General features: G+C 38.1%; 1 protein-coding gene across 3 annotated transcripts in view; it reads right to left on the reverse strand.

Annotated features, from left to right (window-relative positions):
• LOC126336295 (F-box-like/WD repeat-containing protein TBL1XR1) overlaps positions 1–14,120 on the reverse strand; it is a 165,688-nt gene that overhangs the window by 33,685 nt on the left and 117,883 nt on the right. For all 3 annotated transcript variants that reach the window (XM_049999828.1, XM_049999830.1, XM_049999829.1), the window contains exons 7-8: positions 12,214–12,396; positions 1,891–2,093 (exon numbers count right to left, since the gene is read on the reverse strand). In XM_049999828.1, the coding sequence (XP_049855785.1) occupies positions 1,891–2,093; positions 12,214–12,396 (386 nt within the window). The remainder of the gene's footprint in view (positions 1–1,890; positions 2,094–12,213; positions 12,397–14,120) is intronic.

The following is a 14,120-nucleotide window of genomic DNA, read 5'->3' on the forward strand; positions in this document are numbered from 1 at the left end:
ATGGACTGGCTACCGTGCTGGAGGTTAGGTAACATGTGGCCCATGGTCGCCGTCGGTGCAGAAAGAGGCACTGCACAGTGCAAGGTGTTATCTGCATGCAGAAAAAGAGTCACGCCCAAGAGATGGAGAGCAGACAGGACTGCAGTTCAACGATGTATAAGCTGGCGAAAGGTCTGATCGCAAGATGGACACAATGTACCAAGTAAGGCGCCCTTCCCCAATCGGCTCGCTCTTCGGAAAATTTTGAGAGATGGAGGTCAAACCCAACAGGGGACCAAAATACAAGGCCGAAAAGTTTGAGACTCCTTTTAGTCGCCTCTTACGACAGGCAGGAATACTGCGGGCCTATTCTGTGGCCTGACAGAGGGACTTCGTTAAGTGGTGGCAGACTGGAAAGATAAGGCACAGGAGATTTGGTTTGGTACAGGGTTGGGAGGATAATTACGGTTTGTGAAGGCTTCAGTGACACCCTCAAAATATATCAAGAGGGACCGGTCATCACTGCAGACGCGACGACCGTGGGACGTTAGGCCGTATGGAAGGGACTTCTTGGTATGGAACTTGGTATGGCAGCTGTCAAAGCAGAGGTATTGTTGGTGGTTAGTGGGTCTGACATGGACAGAGGTTGTGAAGTAGCCATCTCTGAGGTGGAGGTCGACATCTAGGAAGGTGTCCTGTTGGGTTGAGTAGGACCAGGTGAATCAAAAGGGGGAGAAGTTGTTAAGGTTCTGGAGGAATGTGGATAGGGCGTCCTCACCCTCAAACCAAATCACAAAGATGTCATGTGGATGCCCAAAGCCATATCCTGGATTTGTTTGTAGGTAATGCCTACAAAGGAAAAGTAACTGAGGGTGAGGATATAGTTGGTCATGGTGACTAGGAAGGAGGTAGTTGGTTTGGAACCCACTGGGCACTGGGAAAGGTAGTGTTCAATAGCAGTAAGGCCATGGGCATTAGGGATGTTAGTGTAAAGAGAAGTGGCATCAATAGTGATGAGCTGGGCATCATGTTACACAGGGACAGGAACTGTGGAGAGTCGGTAGAGGAAATGGTCGGTACCTTTTATACAGGAGGGTAGATTCCGGGTAATAGGTTAAAGGTGTTGGTCTAAGAGAGCAGATTCTCTCAATGGGGGCAGAGTAACTGGCCACAATGGGGCATTGTGGGTGGTTGGGTTTATGGACTTTAGGAGCGCGCTAAGAGATGGACTCCACGGAGAGGTTCTGGGATGGGCCTCAGGATTTGAGGAGTGATTGGAGTTCTGCTAGATTTCTGGAATGGGGTCACTGTGGCAAGGTTTGTAGTGGATGTATCTGACAGCTGGCTGAGAGTTTCTGCCAGATAATCCTTGCAGTTCAAAAAAACAGTGGTGGAGCCTTTATGCGATTCAGCATCTCCAGTATATGGTGGGTGGCAACTTTCCTTTCCACAATACTGAGAAAGGAATAACTATTGTTAAGGTGACATAAGCTGAAAACTGGCCACTTCCAACATTTTACCAAAGGTTACCATTTACCGCATTTACAAGTTAGTGAAAGTGCCACCTTACTGTGAAGTTTGATTTACAACTGACCATCACATGTACTGAATCTCCACGAGATATTTTTGTATCCCCTATCTGAAAAATCATAAAATTTTTCCTAAATGTAGTTTTTCTTGTTTACTACACATGTATGAATCTTTCTGTGGTAGAATACAGTGATTTTAATGGAGTAGCACAAACTGTGGGACTTAATTTTTATGCAACAGCTTTGCTCACCCTGTACATCATTGGAATCAGAGTTTCTTTTCAAACACACTGTTAAAACAAATAATATAACAAAAAGTCCTACAAAATACTGAGGAAGTTGACACACAGTGCTGCATTTATTATTAAAAGAAAGCAATTACCTTGCAAGAATAAGGTTCATATTGGGATTAGATGTCCCTGGACCTGTGGGGCTCCATTTGATTGTGTAGATTTCTTTACTATGTGCCTGCAGGTCATGGACACAAGTGTCCTGTTTCATGGACCATATCTTCAGTGTCATATCATCTGAGCAAGATGCCAGCAAGTTTCCTTGAGGATCCCATTTAATAGCATTAACTTCATTCTGAAATCAGAAAATATGGAACAGACACGACATCATACACTTTTTGGTAACAGTAAATATTTATGACTATAGTTTACATATCTAATGCAAATAAATAATGAACATTTCATATGGGTACAAAAATGACCAGAAGTAGTTTAAATCAACTTATTTTTCCTATATTCCACAACAAAGTATTTGGCAACTATCCTACAGGCTGGATGCTCCAGTACTCAGGCACACTAGTTACAGACATATGTAACAGTACTTCAAAACACCAAAATGAACAATTATTTTAATTGAAGATATGGGATAAGTCACAACCGGAAACTTTAGAAAATTTTCAGAGGTGCGTACTACAATTTTGAAAAGCAGAAATGATTAGAAATTTAGAAAGAAAACCAACAGAGTAAATATTATGTATTAAGATGTCACGGAGGAGGTCATATTCCCTGATCCTGATGTACAGATTCTATTACCGATTTTCACAGATGAAAATAACATCCATATATCAAAAGCAAAGATAAAATTGTACACTTTTACCTGAAAATGTACTACACAATGCTGAATAACACTTTCTTGATATTACTAAGAACTAACCCACCACCACAGTCAAGAGTGCTAACAAACAATCAGGGAGGTGGTGCTCAGCACAGAGGCAGTCAGCTTGTCAACAAACTTTGTGTCAAAGCACAATATTAAATTCCCAGCGTCTCGACAGTGTTACGTTTAGTGAACATGTGATATTGTCAACAGTGATTGGTGCCTCAGGTGCATTGGCTCAACTACACCCTGAAGAGAAGCAAGTCATGTGCCGATATTGTTTCTTGTCCTCTCCCTTCTCCTTCGTTCCAGGCTTCTACTTAACAATACAAACAAAACACTAACTTCCACAATCTCTAGTTCATTCATGCATTGCAGCTGTATGTACTATATGTAATTGGAAATGCTTACACCAGGCTGAGAGATATAAGAAATTAAACAAGTAACCTACAACTGAAACCAACACTTGCATTTAGCCATTTAATGGAAGGCAAGTCCAGAAAGGTGCTATCGAATGTAAGTCCAGAAAAGTGCCATGGAAGGTAAGGCCAGAAAGCTGCTGAGCTCAAAGATATGTTGGACAGGAAGTTGGAGAAATTTGTACAGGATGGTAGAATCATAATAGTCCATGCAGGAGGGGCTGGTACTCATGTCCCTTGAATTATGACGTAGAAAACATTCAGCAATTGGGTACAGAGTGCCCATTAATGTACTCTGCCAGATTAGTGGGGGTCATTCCAATATATTGTATTTACCTGAGTACAAAAAATTTATTTTTAACATATTATGAAAAATCAAAATTACAAATTTTTATTGATGTAAAAGTTACCATTACACCTATACTAACCTTATGCCATTTATTGATTGTCTACAGTTTGATAATACAAAGAGAAATAAAATAAATAAAAGAAACTGTTTACATTAATTTTTATTTTCACTGTCTGTTTTGTTTAGTCTGTCACCTGTGGTACCACTATTTTTAATCATCAGCACCATCGTCCTAACAGGGCAGCTGTGAAACTTTTATCTGCTTTGTCACAAATATTTGTCTGTTTCTTCCAAATATGTTTTGTTGTTTTAACACACAGTGGATTTCATTCCTATACATATGTGAGAATATTACAATGTCTTTTGCTACAAAAACATATCATCTGTCTGTCACTCTCTCACTGGCTGTATAGAACCAGCAGCTGACACACCCCCATCATTTGCATCATACCTCATGGCGAGGGTTAACAACATTGCAGCACAAAACACGTACATACACCACTGGCCTCAGTCTAAGCTTTTAGCATCTTCTGCAGAAATGTAAGCTATTGTTGAGTATTTGGCTAATATTACAATCAATTTTATTCTGAGTCAAATGGATTTGAGCAAACTGCAGTTTGAACATTGTAAATGTTCATAAAAAGCCAAAGTACACAGCATAGATTCCCATAGTTGGCAGCGAGGCAAAATTTGCTGCCCACTCACCAATTTCATCTCCACACTCACAATAGTTCTTAGCTAAGCTCATGTCACTGTTCCCCCTACAAGATTTCTGCAGTGCTGTGCTTTGACAACAGTGAAAAACAGATAGCTGTATCTTCTAGAGGGCAGGTCATATGTAACACCAGTAACTAATACTTAAATTAAAGACTGCAGTAAGGATTCAGTTCAGTTCTCGAACTCTCATTTGTCCTAAAATCATAATTTCTTTTTGTGATAACAACTGCAGTCAGCCTAATGTGATTTGTTTAGTTTGTTAGACGTTTAATTCTGCATTAATTTTTTTTCTCGTTTCCTACGAATGTCACCATCTTGCTGTAAAGCTGATTAAAAGCTGATAGTGTTACCCCCAGTATTCCAATATGTGTACACCTACTGAATTTCCATTTGAAACACGCTTCATAAATCATTAATTTCTTATAACCAAACAAAACAGTGACTTGGGTTTGGAATCATGTAATGGTTTCTGAACGATAAGAGTTTCACTTCTGAATGGACAAGAGTTTCACTTCTGAATTTTACCTTTACTTAAAAAGCAGCATAAATACAATATCCACACATGTATGAGAACTTTTCAAAAGTTTGTGAGTTGATAAAATTTAATGCTATTTTCTCCTGTATTTCACAATTTTCAATTTTTTAAGCAGAGCATTAGATTGTTGTAGTGCCTAGTTTATAGTTTCTCAGATATCCATCAGTTGCACAAGTGCCACAAGTCAAATGTCATATGACTGATCAAATGAGATCGATACTGTATCGAGCACTTCTGTGTATTGGGAAATCTCAAGCCTATAACCCTCCACTGGGCATGTGGTGTCTTTTTAGACCCCATACCACTTACATTTCTTGCACTTCATTATTTACTGGATCTGCAACACTCATGGTCCCTGAATCTCTCTCATAATTATGGCTACTATGCTTAAATACCATTAATTAAATATTTCTTTAATTTATTATGTCTTAATTTAGGAATCAACAAAAATAGGCACTTGGGGTCTTCAAAGAGCCCAGCTGGTTTAACTGACTTTGTGTTGCCAGAAAATGGCTGAAGTTGGCAGAACTTATTAACAATGAAGGCTACTCAGTTGTTAAGCTTCAGATAGCGTTGTTGAGGCGAAGGAAGTGGATGATGGGTGGCTTTATTACGTAAGCACAGTATTTGTTTTCAAGTCTTCCACTTTTGCATACATGTATGGTAGTATTCATATAAAGAAAGAAATGTCTTTTCATTATTATGTAAGTCAATCAAAATTATGAAAACTGTGGGAATAGAAGGAAACACTATTTTCATATAACTTACGTTAGAATTTAAATATAGGATTAATTTTTTGTTTAGGGTTGATGAAAAACTTGTTCGGGCTGAAGAAGCTGATAAAATCTTCTTGAGATGTGGGATGATGTTTATGTAGAGAATGAAAGTATTTATGACCTGAATGATGATAAATACTTGCCCTCAGATAGTGAAGTGGAGGAAAGCAGTGATGTAATGGAAAGGGAAGAGGAAGATACTTAAGATGACGTCATTCACAGTGACAATGATATAACTGTAAGTAATGACAACACTATGAAAGGTTATTTCACTGGAAAAAATGGAATGATTTGGTACAAAGAGCTTCCAACTAAGTGCCAAACTCCATCTCATAATTCATGATAAACCTGGTCCTAAAGTCGTACCCCTAACTCAATAAAAGGAGCCCTAAAGCATCTAATTACCCCAGAAATAGTGTCCGTTGTGGTAAGGGAAACTAACAGAGAGGTTAGGCGAGTGTACTAATGTGGAATGAAGATTATCCTAGTAGTACACCTAAGGTATGGAAGGAACTAGATGCAGAAGAATTAGAGGCGATCATTGGTTTGCTTGTATCTTCTGGAGCCTACAGATCAGTGGAACGAAGAATATGGCAGACCTAATTTCAGAGCAACACTGCACCTAAAAAGTTTTCAAGCTATCACAAGTTTTCTCAGGTTGGACAGTGAGGAAACAAGGGAAGCTTGTAGGACACATAGTAAATTAGCTGTATTTAGAGACATCTAGGAAATGCTCACTACACAGCTTTCTTCCATATACAGTTCAGGCTTTGACATAACTGTTGATGATGAACAGCTTGTTACATTTAGAGGGAAATGTCCATTTCGACAATATGTGAAAAGCAACCCTGCCAAATACGGTATAAAAATATGGTGGGCTTGCGATTCTAAAAATGCATTTCCGCTGAACGGATAAATTTACTTGGGAAAGCAACCCGGCCAAAAGAGAAAAGTAAATCAGGTTTCCAGAGTCATAAGAGATCTAACGGCAAAATGATTCACTAAGGGCCACAACATTGCAGCTTACAATTTTTTTAGTAGCATACCTTTAGTGAGAGAACTGCTGGTAATGAACACCACCTATGTCGGAGCTCTAAGGAAAACAAGATCAAAATTCCTAAGGAGAGGCAGCCACATCATTCGAGAGAAGTAAATCCCTCTGTGTTTGGAATCTCTTATTCCGTAGCACTAGTATCATATGTACCAAAGAAGTCATTAGCAGTTACACTTGACTCCTCTCTTCACTCATCATGAACTGTAGTTGGTCACAAAAAGAAGCCAAAAGTAATAGAGCATTACAACAAACATAAGGGGGGTGTTGACACCTTGTGTCAACTTGTGGGCACCTATATGAAACAACACCAAGCACTGGCCTCTTGTACTCTTCTATAATATTATCAACATTGCTGGAATCGCTTAAAAAAAAAAAAAAAAAAAAAAAAAAAAAAAAAAAAAAAAAAAGGGTCAAATGGCTCTGAGCACTATGGGACTTAACATTTATGGTCATCAGTCCCCTAGAACTTAGAACTACTTAAACCTAACTAACCTAAGGACATCACACAACACCCAGTCATCACGAGGCAGAGAAAGGTTGCATCTTCACCCACAAAGTCTGACTTCAAATCATAAGAGGCGGCAGTTCCTGTTGCAGTTAGGGTGACAGCTTGTACATCCTTACATCAACATAAGACTACTGTGTCATGGTGACAAGGCCATTTCTATCACAGTAAAATTACAATAGGTTATCTCATTGAACTGAAGTTTTCATTCTCTTTTATTTGTCTTATGATCTCTATAGATATAGCAAAAACTGATAAATAAGAAAATACATCAGTTATCTTCAAAAAGACAAAATAAAATGGTATGTCCTGATAATGTTTAATATGTAATTGTGAAAAATAAAAAAATGTTATTGTAACAAAAAGCAATGTAAAACAAAATGTGTGCAAATTATATAATGATGAATTTTCTGCCTTAAAAATAAAAACCAAATTTTCATTTCATATATGTGATCCACTAATAATAAAAACAGTGTGGAATATAACAATTTGATGTTACAACAAGGAAATAATGGCAAAACCCAACAATAAATAAAGTGCCCCAGTCAAATGAACTGTCATGTAACTTTTCCAACATGCCCAGCAGATGGTTAAAACAAAAGTTTTTGCTAATCTCTACCCTTCATTTCTCTTCAAAAGAAACTTGTACAAAACCTCAACAGCAAAAGCTTCATCTGTAAAATTGTTTACCTCAGCAGCAATAATTTAATCTGCAAGTATAAGACGTATTTTTTGAAAGACAAATTTAGGAAAAACTTCATCTTATAAATATGGTAAAAATACAGGCAGTGAAGACATGTTGCTTGTAAACATCTATAATTTCATGTGTTGCTCTACCTTTGATGTTGAAATATTTAGATGGTGGGACTGTAACAGCACTTGAGTGCAATGGGGCAGAATTTACAGTGGGAATGATTGCAGGGATAGGATAATTATCTGAGAATGTCATGTTTTACGAGGATATTACAAAGATTTGGTGGGTGACAGAATGCTGCTGTGAGTCGGCCAATGTTTTGGGGAAGATGTCAAGGGAAAGATGATCTCATCTCAGAAGTTGACTTTAAAGTCACAGTCTTCCACTATCCAATCTCATCGGCATTTATCTGTTGTAGAATCCTAGAACATACTCTGAGCGCAAATTCAATGACATGTCTCTAACAGAATGCCAACCATTACGAATTCAAAACCATCAGTTGTGTGAAAACTATTTCATGGTTTTCTCACAACTTTCTGCAAGCCATATATCAAGGCAGTCACATAGATGCAGTATTTCTTAACTTCTGAAAAGCATTTGACTCAGTACCACACATATGCTTGTTACCAAAACTACAACTCTAAGTGGTATCAAGTGACTAGACTGAGGATTTCTTTGTAGGGAGGGCAAAGCATGTTATATTCGGCAGTGTGTTAGCAGTTTTAGAACTTCACATGTACTCAAGTAAGTGTGATGGTACCCCTGCTGTTCATGTTGTATATTAATGACTTTCAAGACAATATTAACGGTGACTACAGACTTTTCACACATGCTGTAATTCTCTATAATGAGGAACTAACTGAAAGACGCACAAATACTTAGCCGGATCTTGATAAAGATTCCAGGTGGTACAAAGATTGGCAACTTGCTTTGAATTTTGCAATTCACAAAACGAAAACAAGTTTCAAGTCACAGTTGGAATCAGTCAACTCAAACAGTTTCTTGGGTGTAATGAATTGTAGGGATATCAATGTAGCAACCACATAGACTTAGCCGTGGGTAAAACAGACTTCAGTTCAATGGTAGAATACTTTGAAAAGAAAGTCAGTCTCTAAAGGAGATTGCTTAGAAATACAACATATCTTAGAACAATTCTCAGGTGTGTGCTAGGCGTACCAAACAGGTCTAATGGAAAACAATGTAGGAATGAAGTGCTGCAGAGATTGCTCATTACTGGTTGCTTCACTTTGGCAGCCACGAAGCTTCTTTACTGAGACTTGCAGCATTCTCATGATCGAGACAAATACTGTGGAATGGTGGCGACTACGACACATACACATGTTGTATGAAATGAGGACTCAGTTTGGTCAGCCAGAAGCTAAGGAATTTCAGTGCCACTGATGTCTAACTGTAGACAGTATTAATTAGCATTAATTGTTACCTTGTCAATCATGTATAAATTGAAACAAATAGCAAGGGAAGTTTATATTTCATTCATCAACTGTGCACACACTGATGTCGGCATACCATCTTGCAACAATATTTCACTGAAATCACAGAAAGTACTGAAGCAGAAATGAGACACAACACAATTACAAATCTTTACGGTTAATATTGTGTCACCTAAGTGTGATGAGATTTTGTATCAATACTTAAGGGGAGACAGTGGCAGAAATAATGAAAAAGTTAGAAATTATTTTTATTTGTTTATTTGCTAGTAAATATAATTGAGATTATTATCCCAATTTTTTTCCTTGAAACTTGGAACTACAAATGGCATAAAAAAAATAAAACCCTAAGCAGTATAATGCGTCAAGCCCCCTTTTCAATGCACCAAATGGAGGAAAAATTTTATTGCAGAATTTGGCCTGTGAACCTAGAAAATATAGCTTTAGAAGGTTGTGATTTTTTGTATACATAACAATAGTGTTGTAAAGAAGGTTGTGGAGCTATTTTCTGGTTCGATCAGTGTGGTATAGAAGGTTGTGGAGTGTTAAACAAGTTTTGTGCTGTTCAGTGCAATTGACATTGAGGTTAGGGTCGGGCCTGCAGATGCAAACATTAGCTTGTCTCAAAGTGCATCTAAAATAAAACTTGGGACAGGGATTGTGTCAGATAAAACAAATCAAGACAGAAATACAGGTTTCAGAAATGTGGATCTGGAAATGGTGGCAGAAGCACTTAGAAAAGCCTGCAAGTGCTCTGTATGTGGAGGAAATGTGGATTTGGTTGATGATGGAAAGAGAGGTGATTTGGTTTGCACATTGCACATTTTGTGTCAAAACTGTGATGCTGACAGACCATTCAAGACATCAAAGGTCAGTAATAGAATCTATGAAGCCAATATCAGATTTGCTTATGGACTAAGAAGTATAGTGATTGGAAGAGATGATGGAAGCCTTTTATGTGGCGTTATGAACATGCCTGGTCCTCCCCTAAAATTTTCTGCAATGAATACTGCTCTCCTCAATGCAGTTGCAGAAGTAAGTGAAGAGAGCATGAAAATGGCAGTCCTGGGGGCAATTCAAGAAAATTGTGAAGCAACTAATAGCAATGATATAGCAGTTTCCTGTGACAGTTCCTGGCTGAAGAGGGGGCATACTTCACTGCATGGAGTTTCAACAATCATTAGTGTCAACACTGAAGTATTAGACTTAGAGGTGATGTCTAAATATTGTTCTGCATGTTCCTTGCACAAGAAATATACTGATGTAGGTAAAGAAACAAAAAGGCAAGAAGCCCATAAAGCTGTTTGTAGCAGAAATTATGCAGGCTCCAGAGGTGGGATGGAAGCTGCAGGTATGAAATTCATTTTCCATAGATCTTTGAAAAAGTATGGAGTAAGATACAGTATTTAGCAGATGGAGACTCTAGTGCTTTCAAGAATGTAGTTGGAAGTCAGCCCTATTGAAAAGATTGCACTATTGAGAAACTGGAGTGCTTAGGCCATATTCTGAAGAGGATGGGTGGACGACTCCGAAGACTTGTTGCAGACAATAAAAGACAAGCTACTAGAGGATGGGAAGCCACTGGGAAGTAAAAACAGACTAACAAAGAAGAGATTTCACAGCCTACAAGTCTATTATGGTGCTGCAATTAGAAGTAACCTCACAAGCTTGGACAGTATGAGGAAAGCAGTATGGGCCATTTGGTTTCATTACATGTCGACAGACACTACACCTCAACATGGCCTCTGTTCTAATGAATGGTGCAAGTTTTTGAAACTTAAGGAACATGGGGAAGCTTATACCCATAAAAATAACCTTCCTTATGAGGTTTCAATGGCCATTACACCAACTTTTAGAGTACTGGCTTGACCAGAACTGCCGAAAAAACGTCTGCATGGGAAAACACAGAACCCAAATGAAAGTTTCAATGCTCTTATTTGGAAAAGATGGCCAAAGACTGTGTTTGTTTCCAATTTGGTGGTGAAGATTTCTGCTTTGGAAGCTGCAACAGTGTTTAATGATGGGAGTCTTGCAAGACTTCACATCCTCAGCAAGTTGGGCTTTACACCTGGAGTCTTCAATCAGCAGATACTGCACATCATCAATAAGCAAAGAATCGCGAAGGCGGAGACTTCAGCCCAGAACATACAAAAAATTGCTAGGCAAAGGAGCAGAGAAGCTAAAAGAGCTGTAGAGGATGACGAGGAAGAAATAGAACATGGATATGGGCAGTTTTAGCTAAGGTATGATAGATTTTTTTTTTTTCCCTCCACACTTCAAAATGATTTTTCTGCAACTTAAGGTTTTCTGCTTTCAGGAACACATATCAGAAACTACTCGAAGGACTGTAATGAAATTTGGCACGCCTATTCTTTTACTTTGAAGCAACATTTACGTGGAACAAAATTTTATTCAATATATTATACACAGTTTTGTGGTTGATAATATATTGAAAAGTTTGTAAAAAATGATCGAATCCTAAATATCACAAAAAATAATAGCATTAATTTACCAAAAAGTTACTGCACTTAATTGTACACCTATTAGTGTACATTATTTTACCATTAAAAAAATTGGTCAAACTTGCCTCAAAATTATGAAAAAGTGTACCTTAAAATAATAATGCAATAAAAAATTCAAAATTATCTCACTGCATTAGATTGTTATTAAAAATTCTGTATTTTTTAAAAAAATCATATTAGATCTCTATACATAAGAGTGCAAAATTTCAATGAGATTGAACAAAAAATGGCAAAGATATGGATTTACAAAAATATCAGTGCAAGACTGCCACCGTCTTCCCTTAAAACCAGCAACTGAGGATATCCAAGCCCTCTTACACAGAGGTGTCCTTGATGATGCCATAGTACAGAACTACAAAAACACAGATAATCTTATAGAACTAGCCCTGAGCAATACTTACAATAGAAGTTTGCTATACTGTATATTATTTGCAAGATATAAAGGCATAAAATGCTGGATAAATTGATGAAAATCTTACCGATAAATGTATCAATGATTCATTTAAAACCATACAGACATTCTGCTACACTCCTTTTGTACATGCACAATGATAAAAAAAATTGTATTGTAAGACTTACAGTGTGTCCCTGAAATGATTTAATAGGTTTATCCACATTCAGTTTGCACACATGTATACACTGATCTGTACTACATGATGCAAAACTTGTGTTTGTTTGCCAATCCACATCGAGGGCTGGAGCTGAGTGGAAAGAAAACTGCTGAGTGCATTGTCCTGATGCTGCATCCCAAATGATTGTTGTCTGTGGAGCAAACATGTTAACAACCACTTAAATACAGAGCTTAACTGAGGAACTTAATAACACACGTTGCAAAGTGCAGTTTACACCTAACACAATATTAAATTAATTACATGGTGCAACAGCAAACACAAACTCCAAATTAATGCAAATCCACCACATCACATGTAATGTGTAACATAACATACCACCTAAATAAACACAAACTGGCATTCTTAAAATCAATATTCAAACATATAAACAAAATTCAAGGTGAACCCACTACAAAGTCTAAAGAACTAAATATTTTAAAAATAATATCCAGCAACAATTCTTATAATCCATCCATAGCTGACAAATTAATTATAAAAATTTGAGCCAAACAGCACCAGCAAACCAGTCCTCAGCAGCAGAAGAAAATAAATATGTCTCTATGCCTTTCTACGGTAATACTGTCGCAGAAGAAGCTGAGTAGCAAAGTCACTGCAGTTTAGAGGTTATGATACTAGACTGTTGCATGGAGGGTCATGAGTTCAAAACTCACCTGAGCTGTAAAATTTTAATTTCTATATTCAGTTCTAGTACATTCTAGAAGTATCCACAAATGTCAAGAATCACTGAACTGGAATGTTCTGAAACTGTATATATGCTGTATGTGTTCTGGCCGGAGGCAGTACGCTCCATGCTCTTATATGTGCAAGAGCTGAATAAACCTTCGTTAAGTGAAGTTAGTGTTCATCATTCATCTAATTACACCTTCTTCTATGTGACATCATTCCGGTGGAGACGCTGGGTATTGGATCTTGTGATAGCGCACATTATCAATGACACAGTGGCTCCCATCAGGCCACAACAGAGCTGCCGTTTACGTGGCCATATTCAACAGATCACAATCTATTGGAGACAGAAGAAGAAGAGGACGTTACGATGACAGCAACTGTGTGTCACCACGTGAGACATCCTTCCAGGTTCTCTGGTGATGATGGCCAAGATCCAAACAAGTGGCTCAAGGTATGTGAGTGTATAGCCAAATTTAACAAATGGGATGACACCGTGTGTTTGGCTAATTTATTTTTCTACTTGGAGGGCACTGCCAAGCAATCGTCTGAGAACAACAAGGAAAAGTTCACAAGCTGGGAAGTATTCCAGGTGGAACTGCGCAAGTACTTCGGCGACACACAATGACATAAGTGCAAGGCTGAAGATAAATTAAAGTGAAGGGCATAGCGTCCAGGAGAAACGACAGTATCCTACATTCAAGACATCTTGTGGATCCTAGAATGAAGGAGGAAGATAAGGTTGCACATCTTATGAAGGGTGTTGCTGAGGACATGGATCAAGCCCTACTCCTGAAGGAGGTTTCGACAGCAGATGACTTCATAAAACGGTGCCTGTATATCGAGACACTGCATCAAAAAAGAATTACACAAGAAGTTTGAACAGCTTACAAATGTTGTATCAATGTCTGTGAAGGAACTGATTTCACAAGTGTTCTTTGTCAGATAGTGAAAAAGGAAGTCCAGGAGGCACTTGGATTGCACGGCGAGCAAAAAACAGAGACACTTCAAGAGGTCATAAGGGAGGAAATGGAACAGACATTGAACCAAATCTCTCATCCTTCATTTCCCTTCAAAACAGTGAAAAAGCTGAGACCAAGGGAAAGCTACATGTCCACAATGTGGCGTGAGGAACCTGTTTGGGCACTAAGGAAGACTATCGTCTGGAGGACCCAGGATAACAAACCAGCA

Source organism: Schistocerca gregaria, chromosome 2 (assembly GCF_023897955.1).
Source record: "Schistocerca gregaria isolate iqSchGreg1 chromosome 2, iqSchGreg1.2, whole genome shotgun sequence".
Classification (NCBI taxonomy): Eukaryota; Metazoa; Arthropoda; class Insecta; order Orthoptera; family Acrididae; genus Schistocerca; species Schistocerca gregaria.